Source organism: Pipistrellus kuhlii, unplaced genomic scaffold (genome assembly GCF_014108245.1).
Source record: "Pipistrellus kuhlii isolate mPipKuh1 unplaced genomic scaffold, mPipKuh1.p scaffold_m20_p_16, whole genome shotgun sequence".
In the NCBI taxonomy this organism is placed as follows: Eukaryota; Metazoa; Chordata; class Mammalia; order Chiroptera; family Vespertilionidae; genus Pipistrellus; species Pipistrellus kuhlii.
Genome location: NW_023425471.1, coordinates 17,206,631 through 17,228,318, shown reverse-complemented (window position 1 = coordinate 17,228,318; position 21,688 = coordinate 17,206,631). Strand labels below are relative to the sequence as shown.

General features: G+C 35.9%; 1 protein-coding gene across 4 annotated transcripts in view; it reads left to right on the top strand.

Moving 5' to 3' along the window:
• DMD (dystrophin) overlaps positions 1-21,688 on the top strand; it is a 1,962,662-nt gene that overhangs the window by 245,535 nt on the left and 1,695,439 nt on the right. For all 4 annotated transcript variants that reach the window (XM_045582357.1, XM_045582356.1, XM_045582355.1 and 1 more), the window contains one exon: positions 2,372-2,490. In XM_045582357.1, coding sequence (XP_045438313.1) covers positions 2,372-2,490 — 119 coding nt within the window. The remainder of the gene's footprint in view (positions 1-2,371; positions 2,491-21,688) is intronic.

Sequence of the window (21,688 nt, the reverse complement as noted above, 5' to 3'; positions counted from 1 at the left end):
ACAGAAACAATTTTATTATTTCCCATCATACTCATTTAATCTTGGTTACTTTACTGTAGGAGAGAAAACTAGTTTCCCACCCTCCCCCACCTATATTCTTTTTCACTCCCATTACTGAGAAATGAAAAACTGAAGATTGACAGAGGTTGCATAGTACAGTTCAGGTATCCCCAGATATTCTAGAATTTAAATTTTATTTCTTATAGTCTTCCACTACTGGAGGCAGCTCCAAATTTATACATATTTTAGGTTCTAAAAAATTGTTAGCTGTTTTGTGTAACTTGGAATATTTAGGGTATTTAGGGGAGAGTAGGTTTCCTAAGAAGTGCTCAAAATTCTGGTGAGTTAATCAGGCTAGGAACAATAAAGAAAAAAGGAAATGAGAGTCAAATGAGAAATAAAATTGGACCTTGCTATTGAATTATGGTTTTAGAAAATAAGAGGGAAGCCCATCCTTGTATTTTCTTGTCTTGCAGAGCATGAGTTCCTAATCAGGAGTCTATGGACAGACCCAAATATCCTAAAATTATATGCAAATTCTGTGTAAAGTTACAGACAGGTTATTTGTCTGGGTAGACATGCATAGCACTAATCAAATTCTCCAGGGTAACTATGATCCAAAAAAGATGAAAGACCACTTACTGTATGGTTTCCAATGTTGTCGGGGTACATTGTATTGTAATTTCTTAATAGGTAAAGCCTTTGCATACTCATCCCAGTTCCTCCTCCTAACCATATCTCCCACCAGGTGATACTAGAAATCTCCCAGTGAAGCCAAGCCTATGAGGTCTTGAATGACTGAGCACGTTGTGCATTTTTCTTCCCTCAGAACTTTGTTTCTTTAATATCCACACAACTTGGAATTCATTTTAAAATTCTATTCTTAACTATAAACACAATTTACCATTTCAGACTCCTTTAAGCTTTAAAAAGTGTTCTTGACCTCGCCAGATGTTAAAAAGCCTTATATCTTATCTGTAGCTTTGAAATTTAGAATTTATTTAACTTACAGTGATGCATGCAGTTTTCCTCATTATATGTAAAATACGTATAGGATAAGAACTGATTCTTATGCTACGTAGGTGTTTTCTCTGTTATCAAGTAAAATGATACTGACATAGTATGTTCTCATCCATTTTCTGGTGTAGTAAATAAATATTTATCGAACCCTTATTTGTCAGGTTTGGTTTCTAGAAGTGAACAAAACTGGCAAAAATATTCTGTATTCTACATTCCCCTGGGAGAAATAGATAACGAATATTAAATAAAATACATAAAATGTTAAATAGTAAGTGCTAATGAGAAAAATGCAGAACAATTAATAGGGAAAGAAAATAAGTGTATGTAAATTTGATTTGGGAACCAACAATTTTAGATGTGGGAGGGCAAGGAAGGAGTCACCAATTATGTGATTTTGGAGTAAAGACTCAAAATATGTGGAGTGAACCATGTTGATGTATGGGGACAGAGAACTCCAAGTGGAGGTAACAGCAAATGCAGGAGACTAGCCTGTTTGAGGAATATGAGGAGAGAGGCAAGAAATAAAATCAAGGGTCTAATGGTGAGTCAAACCATGTAGGGCCTTGTTAAATCAGTACATTTTACTCCCCAATAGCAGAGATTTGAGGATAATATGATGATGAACCATTTTAACAGATTACTCGGATCTGCTAAGAATATATTAACAAGCCCAAGTGTGAGAGTTGGGTAGCCAAGGCTATTGCAACAATTCATGCAGAATAAAATGGTGGTTTTGGATTAAGGTGATGGCAGCAAGATAATGAGGAGTGATCAAATTCTGGAGATATTCCCAGCTAAGTGTTGTATGAGAGTGAAAGAGTCCTCAATGTCCACTCAAAGGTCTCTTGTCTGAGCATACTGCAAGTTTGAATTTGTCATTGGTTGTTGAGAAAGGAAGGACTTCAAGAGAAGAAGGTAGGTTAGGAGGGAGTGTAATGGGGATGGATATCAGAAGCTCAATTTTGGACATTTGAGTTTTATGGTAACTCTAAGTGGAGATAATGAGTAAGCAGATGACCCAAGAGTCTGGAATTCAGGAAAGAGGTCTGGACTAGGTTTATATAATTAGAAGTTACCAACAAATGACTGGTATTCAAATCCATGAGATTGGATTTGATCAACATATTCTTGTTTCCTGGGTAAGAGAGAATGAATTCTGCTTAATTTCCCTCAGGATTTTTAATTAAAATTGTGCCTTGTTTAAGTGAAAAAGCTTATTGAGGGATACTGAAGAATAAAAATTGTTAAGGGCTATGGGCATGGGTTATCAATTAAAAACCAGAATTGAAGTGAACTTTATGAAGCATTCTAAATTGATTTATATTTGTCTTTGTGTGTGTGTGTGTTTTAGGCCAGACCTGTTTGATTGGAATAGTGTGGTTTCCCAGCAGTCAGCTGCACAAAGACTGGAACATGCATTCAATATCGCAAAATCTCAATTAGGCATAGAGAAACTACTGGATCCTGAAGGTTGGTATATTTCTGGACTCCCACTTTTTTCAATATCATTTAATGTTTATTGCCATAGACTTAACATTTCCACAAACTAGGCCCAAAGTAGAAACTATGCATCATATGTTTTTCTGTAGTCCAGATATATTTAAAAAGTTCTTTATTCTTATAATATATTATGAATTGTTCTATGTGATTTTAATTCCCAAAATAGCAATATCTAAAACTATAGTGTAAAATTTTGGGGAAAAATAAATGCCTTTGGAATGTACTCCAAATAATTATAAAAATTTCATGTTTTGCTCATTCTACCAAGAGATTTGATACATTAATCAGCTATAATTAATTAGCCACTCTTGCCAATTGCATTCATGTACTCCATAGTTTACTGCTTAAATCAGGAAATCTGTTCCTGGCACTGCTTCTGTTATAATTTGTCACTCTGAGGAAAACCCTCCATGGATGGTTATTATTTTGTGCTTCTTTAGTTGACAGACAACACTATTTATATTGTTACTAGGGGCCTGGTGCACAGATTCATGCATATTGAAAGGAAATTGGGATCTCACACCCGCATGGTCAGGGAGTTTCCAAGTCCCCATGAGCTGTTGGGAAATTTTGCATAGGGAGTCTATCCTCCTCCCCACAGCTTCCTGAGAAAATATTTCCAAATGCCCCTTCTGTGGCCAGGGTCACGCCTTGCCGGCTGGGAGGTCCCCAGTGGAGACTTGGGTCGGGCTGGATGCTTTCCACCTCTCAGAGCCAAATAAGAGATCCTCTGAGATGAACAGTACGAAGTTGGGGATCTTGGGAGGCAGGGGAGCTCTGTTGCCTACGCCCCACCCTTCAGATCCATCTCTTTGACTTTTACCCTGATTGCCAGTCACCACATTTTGGCCACTGTTATATTGCTGCTTTCCTCTGTAGCTCCCGGGCAATCAGTAAGGGATGAGATTTGATTTTGGTGCCGGAAGCAGAGTTCTAGGAGCCCAGCAGCGATATCAGGCTCATCCTGGTTACTCCAAGTGTCTGTGCTCCAACCATTCTTTGGAGATTTTAACTGCAGGCTTATAGGGTATGAGGAATGTAGCAGTGCACTAAGTGGCAGGCAGCTGGGGAGGTGCCTGAACCAGGGCCAGGCACTGCACTGCTCCTGCTCACCCCAGCCCTGCTGTGCCTGCTGCATCTGCTCAGTAGCTCTGCTGTAGAGGCCATGAGCCCACCTACTGGCTGAGCAGCGCTACTGCTGTGGGAATGCACTGACCATTGGGGAAATGCCTGCATTGTGTCTGCCCCCTGGTGGTTAGTGTGTGTCATAGCAACTGATTGACCAGCAATTCGTCATTCAGTTGTAATAGTTGCTTTTGACTTTTATCTATATCTATACCTATATCTATACCTATATCTATATCTATATCTATATCTATATCTATATCTATATCTATAGATAGATAGAATTATATTCCACTTAAGTAAATTTCATCCTTATCTCAGATGCTACATGGTCATATCCTCCAGACACAAGGATTAGAGGGATAATGATTTCTGAGCTCTTTTGCTTCTGGCCTCTGAAGCACTTTTTTGCTGAACTCATTAAAATTGCAGACTCTGTTCTCACTTTCTTGAGGCTTTGCCACACTCTAAAACCAGAAGTTGAAGAAACAGTGTAAGTGGGATTGCCATCTATGATACAATCCAAGCTGATATCTGATTAGGGTTACGTAATTCACTGGTCTTTGGAATATTGAGTCAATTCCAAATAAGGAGATCCTTGTGTGGTGGTGAAAAGCTCAGAAATGACTCAGATTATAGCCTTTCATTGGTGAATTATAATCCACCAGAATCAAATCCTCAGTCCTACAGACCCGGAAACCTGATTGCCTCATTTTATACCAAGCAGATCTATATGGTGGTGGTGTTGGGGGGTGGAGAGTTTACTTTAAAAGAGCTCAAAAAATGATATATCCATCAAAATGAGATATTTAACCATAATATTCATATCTAACTGATCAATATATTGTTCTTGGTAAGCACCTGTACCTGAGAAGCAAAAGTATAACAATACAAATGTGTTTCTGAAGTTGGAATCAGATAAATTCATAAGAAATGTTTCTTCTCCTTTAGATAGTGCATAGCTGAGCACTGAGTCCTGTAACCTCCTTTGTTGCTTCAGTAGGTGAAGCCCCAAGTTTAGCTCTGATGAAGAAATTGTATCAGTCACATTTTCTTGTTCTGCAGGATGGGAGAGGGTTATCTTATTGTTTATTTCTGATATTGATTTATAAGTTTTGTCATACTCACTCCATTGAGTTAGAGAGGGCAAATGTAATAAGAATATTGTACTCCAAACCCTGAGGATAAGAGGTGCAGTATATGTATTTGAAGGATAAGCCTATAACAGTTTTTTTGGTTTTTAATTACATCTATATGTGGTAGTCAGTTCCCCTTATCTGGAATATATGCTGTAGTTATTCTTGTGTGTGTCTTATCTTTCATAAGATAGTAAGAGTAGCTTTAAAATAGATATTTTTCTAATTATGTAATAAAATGGCTATTGATCTCTAAGTCTTCCTTTGAATCAATGAAGTAGGGGTAACTAGATAGGTATCCACATCAAAATCAGAAAGTATAGATTGATTAACCTGTAATCAGAAAAGGGCAGTTGCATAAACAATGCATTTTTTTAGCATAAAATAGACTGATATACCTGATTCAATGTTTTCCTAAATGGAAGTGTATGTTGAAATGCACATCATATAGACCTATAGGAATACTATTATGATAGCTCCAACTTGACAATTAAAAGTCAACCAAATATAATATGAAATTCAAGCTGGTTCATAGAGATGAAACCACTATTTATGGTTTCATTTTGCTAATAAACTCTTCCATCTGAAAACTCTTTCTATGTATGGACTCCCTACCAATTCAAAGCATACTCTATCTCATAAAATGGTTTATTAAAAATGTTATGGCTGCCATTGTGATGGAGATTCAACATAAATTTTATATTTTTACATACTTATCAGTTTCTGCCAGTATGTTAGGGAATACCCAAATATTGATTTAAAAATTATTGTTCAGTATTTTTCAAGTGATGATACTAATGATAATGAAGACATGAACTATATCATAGGGTTTTTATTTGCTGAGACAGAATAGCAAATACCTTCTAAGACTTAGAATATTCTCTGCAGTGTATTTAAGAGGGGAGATTCATACATTTATTTCATGCCTTATGTGGTAATTATCATTGAGAAGTTCATATTTTTATTTAATTAAATATTGATTCTTCTGCATGACAATGTTTGCTATTCTCCAAAGCCATTTTTACCTCATATCTAATATGCCCCTTAGGAGGTTAATGAAATAGTTTGCTTTATGTTTGTGGAGGATTTTATTATGAGGGGATTGAAGTTACATTTAGCTTAAATACTTGCCAAAAAAGTTTTTTAGAATTTTAAATTTATGCTTTGTTAATTGGATTGTTTTATAAATTAAAAAGCAACTGAAATCTAATTTGGAGGTTTTCATGTATTGTATATACCAACTTTATTATGCTTCAGCATATATCCTATTGTGAATCAGATAATTCACTTTCTATTACAATTTCCCTATAAGACATGTTTGGTATGTACGTTGTTGCTTTCATATGCATTGTTTACTTCCCTAAGTTTCAAACAAATTGGGTTGTTTGCCAATCCACACGACACTTTCTGCATTAAGATAATGCTTTGTCAGATTTTCCTTGTGAACAACAAAGTGAAGATGTTCTTTTTAAAAGAATAGAAATATGGGGGATAAAAATGGTTTATGTTGTAGATGCCTTTTGCATATGCATTACTGCAGTATGTCATTTCCATTTGGGATATGCAATATAATGTGGAAAGCCCTCACCTTTTAGCCAAGGTAACTTTAGAATGAAAAATTAATGTTGAGAGTCAAATTTGATGAACACTCGGGCTTGTAAGAAATATTTGTAACCTCAAAATGACATTTACAAACCAATTAGCTTGGCTTTAATCCACTTCATTTGAACTTCTTGACAATGGTAACAGAGGTGTTATTTTCTGCTTGGCTAATCCCAGCATCACTCTTCAGTTGGTTTTAGAGCAGTGGTTCTCAACCTTTCTAATGCAGTTCCTCATGTTGTGGTGACCCCCAACCATAAAATTATTTTTGTTGCTACTTCATAACTGTAATTTTCCTATTGTTATGAATCATAATGTAAAATCTCTGTTTTCTGATGCTCTTAGGCTCTACAGCAGTGGCTCTCAACCTGCGGGTCATGACCCACAGGTTGAGAACTGCTAGCAGAGTTGCCTAAGAGTCTTAGGCTAAGACCATCAGAAAAGACAGCTATTTACATAACAATTCATTAACAGCAAAATTGCAGTTATGAAGTAGCAATAAAAATAATTTTATGGTAGTTCTTTCTAGCAAATATTTCACAATTCATCTTGTTTACGTAGTTCTTAGAAAACAAGATCCTCTGGTCATTTTCCCAGACAAGTTAGATTGTAAGCTTTTATTGGTAGACCCAACTAACCTTAGATGGAAATCCCTTTTCTGCCTTTAATTAGTTATGTGGCCCTGGTATGCTTTCTGAGCCTCAGTTTTGGTCATATACAAAGTAGAATCAACAATATCTACCTGGTACAGTTACCATGAGTGTTAAGTAATACCTGTGAATTATGCATAGTCAAGTACCTGGAATAATGCAGAATTCAATGTTACTTCCCTTTCTATATCCATAAATTATTTTAATTAGGGAGAGCTGATCTTCCTAATTATTTTTCCTACCTCTGGGATAAATGCCACCTCTCCCCAAATTAAGTAATTTGTCATTTTAAATCCCACTCTTCTCTCCATGATCTTCCCACTTATTCCAGTTTCCTGATCTGAAGGCTCTTGCTGACTCACAACTCAATTTCTAGGTGGTAGTTCTTGGCATCCTTGAGATCCAGAGTGTTATCCAATCTTCACAGTAGACTTGAACTATCTCTTTCTCTCTCTCTCTCTCCCTCTCTCTCTCTCTCTCTCTCTCTCTCTCTCTCTCTCTCTCTCACACACACACACACACACACACACACACACACACACACACACACACTGAAGATTACTAACAAGTCTCCTGAAGGCTGGTTCATAGTTAGAATACTTTATTCTTATACTTGTCACATTGCAATATTTATAAGATGCTAATTAGCCTACTTGTGAAAACATAAGGAGTTTTTCTTCTAGAACCATAATTTTATTTAATAAAATGTGGGTATTTGAACTGGTTCCCAAAAATATCAGAAAAAAACATGTCTTCTGACACCAGGAGAAACATTTGTACAGTAATGTTGATGTGATCTGGTGTAATATTTACTGAATATTTATAAGTACTGGCACAGTAATTAACATTTTATAGGTATAATTTCATTTTATTCCTACAACCCTAGAAGGTAGACACAATTATTATGTCCATTTACAACAGAAGAGTTTAATTTGGAGACATCAGTCAGAGAGTGAGTTGGATGTTATATATCCTGCTTGAAATACTACAAAAAATAATTGTAATACAGAACATGTCTATCCTCTTTACTGATTTTTTTCCTTTGCATTACAGAGTTTCTTTATTACAGGGATAGTAGACTTTGGTTTTAAAATGAAGGGACAATCAATTGTATTCACGTGTACTAGAAATAAATGCAAAAGTCAAACAAACTGGAGCCAGACTAAGAGAGAAGTTGGATTCTGTCTTTTTACAATGATATTGCTCTCAGAGAAGATTTAAACACTTCATCAAAGTGATAGGATGTTTACAAGTACTGCATTGTAAGTTTGGGATCCTATCCAATCCACACTAAAGTTATCGAAGGAAAACACTAATCAGCTATGAATGTATTTTCTTCTACTCTCTCTTGTTAACACTAGAAATAGAAATATGCAGCAAAAGCATGACTGAAGGTGTGCCAAAACACATCACTACCTCAAATATTTCCTTATCAGCTAGTCATGTGAACATCTCTTATCTAGATTGAGATGTCTAAAATATTGATCAGAAAAAGGGAGAGGCATGGTTAGTATCTTAAGGTAGACTAAGTAAAAATGTACATTTTACCTAGCTTTGAATATCTGTGTTTCTTTGTGGCACATTCCTTTGCATTTATTTATTTTTTGAGCAGTTGAGAACTTAGGTCTGTATAGAATCAGTTGATCAAGTGAATGCCTTGGAAAAGTGTTTTAATAACTGTTTCATTAACTGTCTCTTAGGAAAGCACTTTAAGTGCAATGAATACACACTTGTCTCAGGGAAAGAAGTGATTTTTTTGGTAACTCTTGAGAACTATTTTTGATTTATTTAACATTAATACTTATCAGTGGGCAAGAGTAAATGGAGGAGCCCTTGATAAATGTACCTCATATCACCTGAAACATACTAGTAGATCATGATATTTTTGTTGTTAATGGAAGGGAGTGGGAACATAAATAGTAAGATATGGAGGAAGACTGGTCTAGAACAATAAGAATCATTGAGCACTTGAGTATTTGTCAAACCTTGGTTCAAGATCAGGAACTAGGTCAGGAGATGCTAAAAATAAGAATAAATCCTACCTACTCCAAAATATAACAAACATATAAAGATGAGTAAGATATAAGCTCCTGGGTAAAAATTACATAATTATATGTAATTTTCTCTGTATTATTATGTCTCCAATTTTTCTCTCACTAGGACATATAACAATTGCTTGTCAAAAGTGAGACAAAAGCATAAAATATAGAATAGTAAGGAATGAGGAGATAAGAATTCAATACTTAAATTTTCATAATCAAATGAATCTGCTGGTTAAAAATATTAGTTGCATCAAGATTTCAGTAATATGAGTTATAAGTGTTATATTAAATGATAGTATCTATGTATTCTTAGTAAGTGAAGACATGTATTTTCAGCAAAAAATATTGCAAAGAAAAAAATAATTCCCCATTATTTTTTTTACCTTAATATATACTGGTAAGGAAAATAGCAGTCAAGGCCATTCAGTGTTTGGAAAAAAAATTCTCATTTGTATAAAGTAATATTTCCTCAGATAAATCAAGAGGCATTGTATAAGCATAATAATTCTAAGAACTTAGTTTTGCAGAAGAAATGGAAACATTTAAAATTAGAATTTATAGTTACTTATGTAACTTATAGTCACTCATGGTTACTTGTATAAGCCAATTTCATCATTATAGAACAATATTATTTTAAGATGTATTTTACTGTGTTGAATGCAATATATTAGTCAAAAATATAAAAGAATGATTTTGTAGAGCTCAGATATTAGGAAAGTGGATGGATAGACTTGGAATTCCCCCCAATGGATGTATTTAACCACACTATAACAAACCAGAAAATTTAGAGCCCCTACTTATAATTCTGACATTGTTTCAGACACTAAAATAACTTTTAAAATTTGCCTTGAGTCATTATTTTATTAAGTAGAAATTCATTTTAATTCATGAAACACATTGATTGACAACTTAGTGTAAGAAAGAGTGCTATTAAACTCCAAATGAATCAATAAGAAAAAGATACCCGAATCTTTCAAGGAATCGACAATTAAATACGAGCCAACAAGCAAGTACATAGGTTAACTGTTATACAAGACAGAATGTGATGCAATCCCCACAAATTAATTAGCATGTGGTAGAATATTTTTAAAAGTATGAAACATATTTGGGAATACAGTCTCCTAATAAATGAGCAATGCTTATTTATGTCAAGTCAAGTGAAAATGTGTACCGTATAATCTTTTAGGTGTCATGTTAAATGAAGCAAAACCCACTGATAGATACAATTGTCCTGCTTGGCTTCCCTAATTTTATTCACTAGACTTAAATGCAATAAATAGTGAAGGCAATTTTGGAGCTGGAACCTTACCTGCTATTCTATTTCTTTATTTCTTTCAAAGTTCATTGATTTCTTAAATAATAAAATCCTTTCCTATAAGGTTTATTAGTCTTTGCTTTCTTTCTAATGCATGTAGTTTCTAATAATCAGTTCTGGATTTTCTTCTCATGTGTAAAGCTGTTCATTGACACTGATTCATAAGCCAACTTGAGCCAAAGTCATTGTAAATTCACAAATGTGGATGCATGTATGCACACACACAGACACGTGTTTGAACAATGCATTTTATAAAGTTAAACCTGGTGCAATCAGTCACCTCTAAGATGAAAAAAAAAAGCTCTTTAAACTATTTTAAGTAAACATTTATAAGAGAAACTGGCCTATAATACACCTTGGGTTCTTAACCTTTTGGAGAGTTAAAGAAAAACTGCTTTTCCATAAAGGTAATGCATATTGCTAATAAAATATGTAAGGGAGGACATCTACTTATATAACTGAGCAAATGATTTAGTCGGAAGAGTTATTTTATTAGTCTCCTTTTAATGACTGAGACAATCCGGGGACTATTTAAAAGATGATTTAATTTATCCACTACACACATGGATGAGTTCAGGGTGCTTCTTTCCCCCCATGAATCAAGCATATCTGCTTAGACATTAAAAGAACGGATAAGGAAATTTTGAAGTACTAAATCAAAATGTTAAGTCACTTTAACTTGGTAACTTAAGCAGTTTTAAACATGGATAAAATGAACTATTTTCAATAAAATATGTAATCAATTTATTGCTTCAACATTAACGTATTTCAAATGTAATTTAATGTAACTGTATCTGAATATAAACTGTTTCTGAAATTCTCCTGCAATAGTCTGTATCCTATGTTTCTTAAGAAATTGATCACTTGAACAAATATCTTCATAGACATAGCCTTTTCCAGTTTTCCCTAGCACACTAAGTGGCACTGTCATCTATTCACTCACTCAAATTGAGACCTGCAAAACATTCTTGATTCTCCAATCCCTGTCATTCCTAAACTTCAATCCATCGTGATGGATCCCTTGTGGGTTATTTTTTCAGAATTTGTCACTGAGTCTCTTAATACCTCTCCACCATTACCACTACCACCCTAGTTTCAGTTCATTCTCATCTCTTTCTTTGACCATAAAGGTTGCTTGCTAACTGCTGGCCCTGGTTGCATTTTGGCTCTACCTCCAACTGTCTAGAATTTCTTTCTTTCACTTTGTATTTCACAGCTGAGTAAACTGAACCCCAGAAATATGCATTTTGATAGTTCAACTAGTGTCAGAAGAGCATGTTTCCGAATTCCCAGATACATGTTCAAACCATTCTTAGTCTTGCTTTAAATGTGTTAATATGTTTTTTTCACAAATATGCACACTGAATTTGAGGTTAGCTTTTTTCTTTGATAACTTCATGGTTTCTAATTGTAACATCTAATGCATTCATGAGAAAAGAAATATTTTTTCACTAATAACTATTAATGGAGAGCATGGCCTGTGAAATTATCTGTATTATATGTAATCTACTTTAGAAAATGGTGATTTTCATAATTTTCATTAGCATATATTCAAAATTGGTTTTACTTCGCATGAGTTATTTAATATTTAAATGAAACCAGGATTAGGCAAACAACAATAATAACTTTCTTATCTGGAGCCCACATGAATACTGATAGTATTGAGATATCAATGAAAGTATCTTGCTATCCTCTGGGGAGAATACCACATATTTTTGGAATAATGAGGAAGCAGAGCAGATATATGTAATTTTATTTGGTCTAGATTGGTTCAGATAGTCTTTACCCATATATTAAAAATGTTAGTGGGTGTTCCTCAGTACTATACGTAAACTAGTTTGGAGATGGAGGAAAAGGATGATGAGCTGAGGGCTACAGGAGGCCTCTAAAAGCTCGAAAAGGATTTTCCTCTGGAGCCTTCAGAGAGGAACACAGCCCCGCTGACACTGGGCTGTAGGATAATAACTTTGTGTTGTTTTAATCCACTGAGTTTTAGGGGATTTTTTACAGCAGCAATTGAGTAATATAGCCTCTATAGGATTTTCTGCTGTGAAAATCTTGGGTTAGCTGGTCTGTAGTCATACCTGTATAGCTTAGGGGCCAGCTAAATTCCCCTCAATGAGAGTATCCCAGCAGGGCTTATCTCTGCAGGACTTAAATCACAGGAGGGACCAAGCGAGAAAATTGTCCCCTTACCCTAGACCAAAATCCTTATTTCTTTAGCCAGAACCTGCTATTTTGAAGGATGATTGACAACAGGAATTTCTACTTTCTTAAGGAGAAACTATTCTACACCTCTGGGCTGGCAGTGTCTGATAATTACATTGACATGCAGGATAGCCAGTATATTCCCTATATATCTATATACTGGATTATTCAGTTTTTATGAACAAGATAAATTGCAAGTCTATATTGAGCTATATAAATCCAGGTCTTATCCATAATCTCTTTCTCAGTAATGATTGTTATACATCTCCTTCCAGAATTTTCACAGGGATTGCTTCCTGTATACTTACACAAGTGTACATATACATGTGTGTATAGTTATGTGCATGTGTGTGCCCACACAAAGACACACATAAACCCATAAACAGCCAACACTGAATAGCACTATGCACAGGGCATAAAAATGTCTAATTCCATACTGGGGGAAAAAATGAAGGCTTTCTAAAATAAAGCTGACCTATGGAAAGTTATTGCTCTCATTCTTTGATAGGTCTTTGTAGGAGTATGCAAATCAATTTGGTTCTTTGGGGAAGCATCTGATATTTCTCTTTCACAAAAAAGTGTCTGGTTTACAATTCCAAATACTTATTGGAAAGGTAAAGGCACACCCAATAAAAAGGAATAGTCAACCCAAGAGGTTAAAATATCTCCATATTTTTGGAAAACTGCTTTGCTAAAATTCTAAATTCATAATTATTGTTTTTATTCATTGTACTTTCCCTGTCTGCAGGGAAATGTAATTTCCCCTAAATGAATGAAAGAATAATAAGATTAACAAGAATATAAGAAAACGTGAAAAGGAATATTTAATTCTTATCATAAAGAACCTTTGGATTCTTTTTTTTTTTTTGAGGATAAGTTTTCTGAGATTCCACATTTACTTAAAGTGTGTTTTGATAAAATAGTAATCATTAATATTCATTGACTGTTTACAACACGTTAGTTACTGTGCTAATTATTTTAAATGTATCCTCCACTAATCCCCCATCTTCGTAGGATTTTCTCCCTAAAAAAATACCAAACTTAACAATTAGGAACTCCCTGTCTAGTGCACAGTCCTAGCTGTAAGATTCTGAACTAGATAAATTAATAATGATGCAAAATAAAGTGACCTAGAAACCTAGCTAATCTTATCAGCATTCATTTTTTTTTTTTAATTTAGACAGTCTAATTACTCAGATAATTGTGGGGCTTATTGCTTACTTTTAATTACTGTAAAAATAACAAATTTATGCTGCTATATATTCCTCATGCCCTATAAAACTGGATATACATTTTATGATCCATTTAGCTTCCTTTACTTTATCAGTGAATAAAGTGCAATATAATGTCTTCCAATTTCACATTATTTTGTCTTGATTTTTCATAACCATAAAACATCAGTTTTATGCACAAGCATGTTTTTGGTTGGATGAGTTTATTTACTTTGTTTAGATGATTAAGCATTTCAGAAGATCAGTGGTTTAACTTTGAGGTTTCAAAAATAGAAAAGCTTGGGGAACAATTCCTCATTATACTTGAAGCAATTTATTCTGCATTAACCAGTACACTACTTCAAGGAACTCCTCTGAAGAAATAAACCCAATTTAATTTAAAATGTGCTTAGAATTAGTGTTTTGCTGTGATTTGCTTTGGACTTAAACAGCTTTAAAGGAGAATTTGTGTTTTATTAATTATTCTCTTTCACTCAGGGCTCAGTCCCAGGACTTGCACAAATGGGTACTCAGTAAATGTTGATTACATTTTCAAAAATACTTTCATAAATTATTTTAGCAAAATGGAATATAACTATTTTGGTCACAATTCTGGGTCATTTCTCCTGCTAAGGACTTTCACATACTCTTAATTTTCACGTATTTCTTTCTCATGTTGACCTTTCTAGATTTCTAGCCATTTCATGTGTTTTCCCACTGATAACCATACATTTCCTGTGTTCCAGCATGGATCAGAAGTCAAAATGTCACATATTGCAAGTGTAAACTGAAGCCCAGAGAGGTAATTAGGATGGAAATAGAAATATAGCTCAGATATAGACATATAGATGGATAGATTGTGGGAACAGACAAGATCCAGATATTTAAAAGTTAAGTTATTCAGAAAATAAATTGTTGAAAACTAATAAACACCACTCTTGAGGAGTCAAAAAAGAAACGGATAGAAGAGAAAATATACTCCATGTATAACTGGACATTGCTCTTGCTCTTTTATAATCCCACACTTTCAGTCAGTTCAGTTTTAGATTATGAATGAACACTGGGGGAACACCTACAAAATCCTCTAGGGAAGTGTGATTATCACCTAAAGCAGAGCTTGTTAAATGTATTGAACACTCTCATGTAATCTTCACGGCCTCTCAAGGGAGGACCATCAGTGAAGGGTGCTTAGAGAATTTTGCACAATGCACTGGATGCTTCTAAAACTGGTCTGGATAGGGATTGATCAGAACTGGTTAACTCATTTAGAATCGCTGTGACAGTCTGCGGTATTATCTTGCAAACAAGTTGTGGTAAAGCAACTTGAAATTGAATAGTAGGCTATGTTGCAAGTGTGGGGTTTTCCTTCCCAGATGATTATGTTCACCATCAAAGGAAATTAAGGTAGGCCACATTAGTGCTTGACATAAGGTACTCTGTCGGGGTTCAGTTCTCATGTCATTCTGTAGGATACAGGGATGTATTAGAGAGTGATAACTTAGTTCACAAACAGTGAGAAATTCTCATCTCAGGCAATTCCTGTCCATTTAAAATACCGACTACAGTAGCATTCTACATGTAGGAGTTAAGAGCATGGACTCTAAAGCTTCACTTTCTTTGGATCTTGGCTCTGCTACTTCCCAGCTCTATGACCTTGAACAACTTACACAATCAATTTGTGTCTCAGTTTCCTCATTTGTGAAGTGTGATCAGTAATAATAAGTGGGTTAATGTATGTGGAATATTTATAATATTGTGGTACTCAGTAAGGGCTAGCTATTATTTTAAGAGAGGAAGGGAGAAGGCTAGAGATATAGAAACATCATCAATCGACTGCCTCTTGCATGCTCCATACTGGGATTCAAGCCAGAAACCTGGGCATATGCCCTGACCAGAAATCAAGCTGTGAAATCCTGGTTCCTGGATTGATGCTCAACCACTGGGCCACACAGGCTAGCACTATTACTGATATTTTAAATGATTTTTATTATTTTTAAATTAAATTGCTATTTACCTTCTCCCCTCTTCCCCCATAAAAGCAGGGATAAAAGGTTAGGAAATAGAGATGTATAATTTTTTCTATGTTAATGACATATTAAATTAGTAGTTGGGCCAATAGGCCATAAAAAGGAAATCTATCTTATGAGATATAAGGAGTGCATATAGTAGAATATGCTGTCAATTAATAATGGCGTTAAAAATGAAGCAAAGATCTGTTTAAATGATCTCAGGGAGGAATGAGAAACTTTTTACTGCATTATCTGCTTTAGGGAAGAGCTGGTACAAGTTCTGAGCCACCCACCAATGCCCTCATCAGGTAGAATCTGACAGCCCACTCTTCTATTCTTGTCTTCTAGTTCTGTCTTTTTTTAGGCCACTGTCAGTTATTTTTTCCTTCCCTACTAATCCCCGCACTGGGTATACCAGTAGTATAATCAATGGAAATATCAGAAAATTATTGGCTCAGATAGGGCCTACTTGGACTTTAGTATGTTTTTATTGATTTTTTAGAGAGAGGAAGGGAGAGCAATAGAGAGAGAGAAACACTGATCTGCTGCCTTCTGTGTGCACCCTACTGTGTCCTGACTGGGAACTGGAACAGTAACTTCTTTGTTCATGGGTTGATGCACAGCCACTAAGTGAAATGGGCTGGGCAGGGCCTGCTTGTACTTTAAATATATTTTTATTAATTTTGAAGAGGGAGAGATAGAAACATCAGCGGTGAGAGAGAATCATTATTGGCTGCCTCCTGCACGCCTCACACTGGGGATTGAGCCTGCAACCAAGGTATATGCCCTTGACCAGAATTGAACCCAGGACCCTTCAGTTTTCAGGATGATGCTCTATCCACTGAGCCAAACCAGCTAGGGCAGGGCCTACTTGGACTTTATATAAATACATTAGACCTGGAATTGTTTTATTTAACCTCTAGGCTATATTTAATCTCTCAAGATGAAATGAAAACCTCTCATTCTTGATAAATGAACTAGTGATTTTAATATGAGCTTATTGCTTGGATTAGTGTCTCTGCCTCCAGTGCTAAAATAGCAAATGTGATACATACAGATAACAGGGAATGTTATTTGGATCTATTTAATAAACTGTTATAATGCAGCTTTCAGAAGCCAGACATTTTGAAAATATTGGTAAAACACAACTCTGCAACCCTTTGTATAATCCTATATAATAAAAGGCTAATATGCAAATAGACCGAACAGTGGAACAACTGAACAAAACAACAGATTGCAATGACATGCACTGACCACCAGGGGGCATGTGCAGAACATGGTGGATGTTGGCAGCAGGCAGCAGAGTGCAGAACACTGCGGGCATCAGCCTTGGTGGGATGGTGGAGCAGGTGAGCGGGGGTGCCAGAGCAAGGCTGTCATTAATACGAGACTCTAGTGGTTACTGAAAATTCTTTGCCCCCTTGTGCCAGGGTCCCACCAGGTGCTTGCACCTGCTGCTGGTGTAGACCCTAATCATACCTGCTGACAGCACCCAGCATCAGACCCGATCATTCAGCACCATCAATGGGTGCAAGCAGCAGCTGCCAGTCCCAACTGCCCCTCAGGGCTTCTCCACCTCCACCTCATCCTGAGGTGCAATCAGGGCTGGAAGCCACCTCTTAAACCTACTGCATGGGATGGCACTACTCACACCCACTCCCAGCACTGGAGCTGTTGCTTGCACCCACTGCCAGTGCCCTGTACCAGTCCCGATCGCTCAGTAATGTCAGTGGGTGCATGTGGTCCCTGAGGGTTTCTCCACCTCCCCCTGCTCCTGAGGAGCCATCGGGGCAGCAGATGCCTCACAACCATGATGGAGTTGGTCCTGCTCGCACCCACTGCTGGGGCCAGACCCAGTTGGCCCATGCCCTGAGCAGGTGCCACTGATGCCAGCACCATTAGCGTGTGGGAGCAGCAGTGGCGGGAACAGGGCTGCCTGCAGACAGTGGACTGGGGGCTAGTGTGGGAGGGGCCAGATGGGGGCATGGAGGATGGGCAGAGACCTGCCCCCATGCCCACTGCAGCCTTACAGCCCTACAGTTCCTTTCAAGGTGCACTAATTCATGCACTGGGCCCCTAGTCTATAATAATAAAAACATAATATGCTAATTGGAGCAGGCATCCTTCCAGATGACCTTCTGGACAACCTTCTGGATGAAGCCAGGACTGCAAGGGAAGCCCGGGTCCTGAGTGCCTGCTAGCAGCTAGAGGGAAGCCTGGTTCCCAGGTGCCAGAGGGAAGCAGGTGCCAGCAGCCAGGGGAAAGAAGACCTACTCTCGCATGAATTTTGTACATCAGGCCTCTTAGTGGTAATATGAGCAAAGGCCTGTGGGGACAAAAGAGTAGGGGTTGGTTTGGGCCAGCTATTTCAAACTTTTTAATCTCATACCACACATAAACAAATTACTAAAATTCTGCCGCGCACACACACACACAAATAGGTATAATTTTGATTGATTCATACCAGACAGCTATTGTTGTGTTGGCTGTTGTCATTATTTTCTTTGACAATCTATGGAAAAGAGATCAGTGTACCTGTGGCACACTGGTTGAAAATTGATGGTTTAGGGATATGTGTGTATGAGTGTGTGCTTTGTGTGTGTGTGTGTGTGTGTGTGTGTGTGTGTGTGTGTGTGTGAGATATGGGGGTAAGAATTAGGAAATTCTTTATAGATGAGATGACATTTATGTTGTTATTAATTAGAAACTTTGGAAAGTTACTTAGATTGGTAGTTTTGTAGTGGCTTTTCTGTTTCATCTGTAGCAGTGGGACCTTACATGTGACAAACTCTCATTTACATAATCTTAGCCTTTCTAAAGCTGACACAGTAACTAAATGGGAATGGCCCCAATCTCCATTTCTATAGGCTTCACAATAGCAAGAATATGAATGTCTCTAAAGAGTGCTAAGATATAGGCCAATGGATTTGTGGTCTCTGAAAAGTGTCTCTCTGGAGAAAAATGGAATTCAATTTACATAAAGAGGCTTTTAATCTAAAGGAATATTGCTTGTTCTAATTATACGCTTTCCACAACTTCACTTCTTATTCAGAACCAGCCTCATTGGGAGCCAATTGCTAGGTGAGGTCCTGCTTCAGGGCCTTTGCACTTGCTGATCCTATAGTGTGGAGATGATTTTTCTCCATAGTCATCACAGGAATCAGCTGCTCATGTCATTCAACTTTATTTTTAAATTTCACTTTTGTTGCAAGGTCTTTTGTGTAAATTTGCTATAAAATAGCAACTTCTCCATTCCTTTTACTGTCTATCTCTTTAGACTTTTATTTTTCTTAATAACACCACAAGCTGTTTTTGTATATTTATTTGTCCATTCTTATTTTTACTTCTATTCCCAAATTTATGTTTCATAAGGTAAGAACTAAAATTTTCTTTACTGTTGTATTTTAAGGCTTAAAAGAGTAGGAACCCAAATAAATATATCATGATCAAGTAAATAAATTAATAAATATGTGAATTAATATTAGAGTCATTATACTCAAATATATATTTTTACTATACTTATATATTTAATTTCATGTGATTAATTATAAAATTGGTACCTTTATTGCTTTGGAATTAACTACCTTGAATACATTTAGGTTAGAAAAAATAAAAAAATATATAGATAAATTGATCAAGTAGAGAAAGTGAATTCTTAGAAGTAAACCTCCTTTGTATACATAAGACCTTATTATACTTTTGACGTTAATTTATGAGTGTTAGATCATTATAAATGTAAAGCTTCTAATTCCAAAAAAGAATACTAGAGGAGTGGGTTTAATTTCTACATTCTCTGCCAGATGACCCAGGAAAATTGATGCCAGGACTATTGTAGTAACCTCTTAACTAATCTCTCAGTCTGATTTTTTTCTGTCTCAAAATTATTATCCATATGGTACCATAATTAGTGTTTCCTAATGACAAAATGAGCATGTCATTCTTCACATAAAATCCCATTTTCCTACTAAATAAATTTTAGTTTTTCAAAATGTGTTATGTATCCATTATTAAGTGAATTGCTGGTTATACCAAACTTGGGAGCATATGCTCCTGAACTGCAATGGATTTATTCTATTTTTTTTTTGTATTCAACTAAAGTCACTTAGCTTGGTAGTTACAGATAATTTGTATGAAGCGTTTATTGGTAATGACCATATATTCAACTTTCTTTTTTAGTTTTTCCACTGTCCTAGACTCTAAAATGACATTACCACAATACTGGTTTGTATTTCAAATATTTTAAAATGCCACATTTATTATAAAACTCCTTATTTGTCTTTTGTTTTGACTAGATAGCAATATTTTTTCTCGGTTTGTTAGTAAAACTAGAATATATCACTTAGCTGATATGTTGAAGTCATACAGACTTTGAGGTGACAAAAATTATTTAGCTATTTCTCTGCTCCATCATTTCTAATGATTATGCTTTATAGTGGATGACCTTATGCAACCAAATTTGAATGATTCTACTTAAGTGTGATCTCATGTTATTGTATTGGCTATTGCAACACAGCTGCTGTAACATGTAAATATATGTGGGGGATATATTAATGGCTTAAAACAATAGTTTATATATTGCCCAGGTATAAGTCCAATGCAGGTGCGCCTTGTTGTTGACTAATATTTTCCCTGCCTTCTCCAAGAGCTATGCCATCATTTTCTTTTGCATCTATCCAGTGAAGAGTGGAAGAGAAGATAGGAAAGCCACAGGAGTTTCTTTTTTTAAATTTCTTTATTGATTAAGGTGTGATATATGTGTCGCTATTCTACATTACCTCCCTAAACCTCCACTCATGCCCTCACCTCCCTGATGTCTGTGTCCATTGGTTGGGCTTATATGCATGCATACAAGTCTTTGGTTGATCTCTCCTCCTTACCCCCACTCTTCCCTATCTTCCCTCTGAGGTTTGATGGTCTGATCAATGTTTCTCTGTCTCTGGATCTGTTTTTGTTCATCAGTTTATGTTGTTCATTATTTTCTATAAATGAGTGAGATCATGTGATATTTATCTTTCTCTGACTGGCTTATTTTGATTAGCTCAGTGGTTGGCAAACTCATTAGTCCATAGAGCCAAATATCAACAGTTCAAAGATTGAAATTTCTTTTTAGAGCCGAAAACCGACAATTTTGCATGTGGGCCATGAAGTTTCAATCACACTGTATGTACATACACGTCTACACATGGTATTTTGTGGAAGAGCCACACTCAAGGGGCCAAAGGGACACATGTGGCTTGCGAACCGCAGTTTGCCCACCACTGGCTTCGCATAATACTCTCGAGTTCCACAGGAGTTTCTTAAAAGCTTTGTTGTAAAAGTGATGCACATCAGCTTCCTTCACTTTGCAATGAACAAAATAGGCATTGGCCACACCTACATACAAGGAAACCATAATGCCTGGTTGTGTTGCTCCTTCTAAGTGAAAGTGCCATCTTCTGAAAGGTGGAGAGTGGGTTTGGTTGTCTGACTACCAGTTTGGGACTACCAGCTTAAAAGGTAGAACTATGTAGTGGTTTTATAAATGGGGAGATAAAGTTTAATTACCTGAATAAATGAGGAAAATATGAATTAAAGTCAATTTTATATTAAGAAAAATATGTTATAATGGGGTTGTAATTAAAAAAGTTAGTGAAGATAAGAATTTCATAGAGCCTTAAATCTATCATAAGTTAAAAATATGATAAAATCTTCTGATTAATTTGTTGATTTTTTTAAGTTATTGTGATAAACATTCTGGTTCCTTTCACAACATATGAATAGGGAATTAAATGCCAATGACAATGTTTTGCTAATAAGTACTCAATTTGAGTCAGAGAGACCAAAAACTTGTCTTGGTGAGCTGAAAAGATTGGCACAAAGTTTCATGTGGT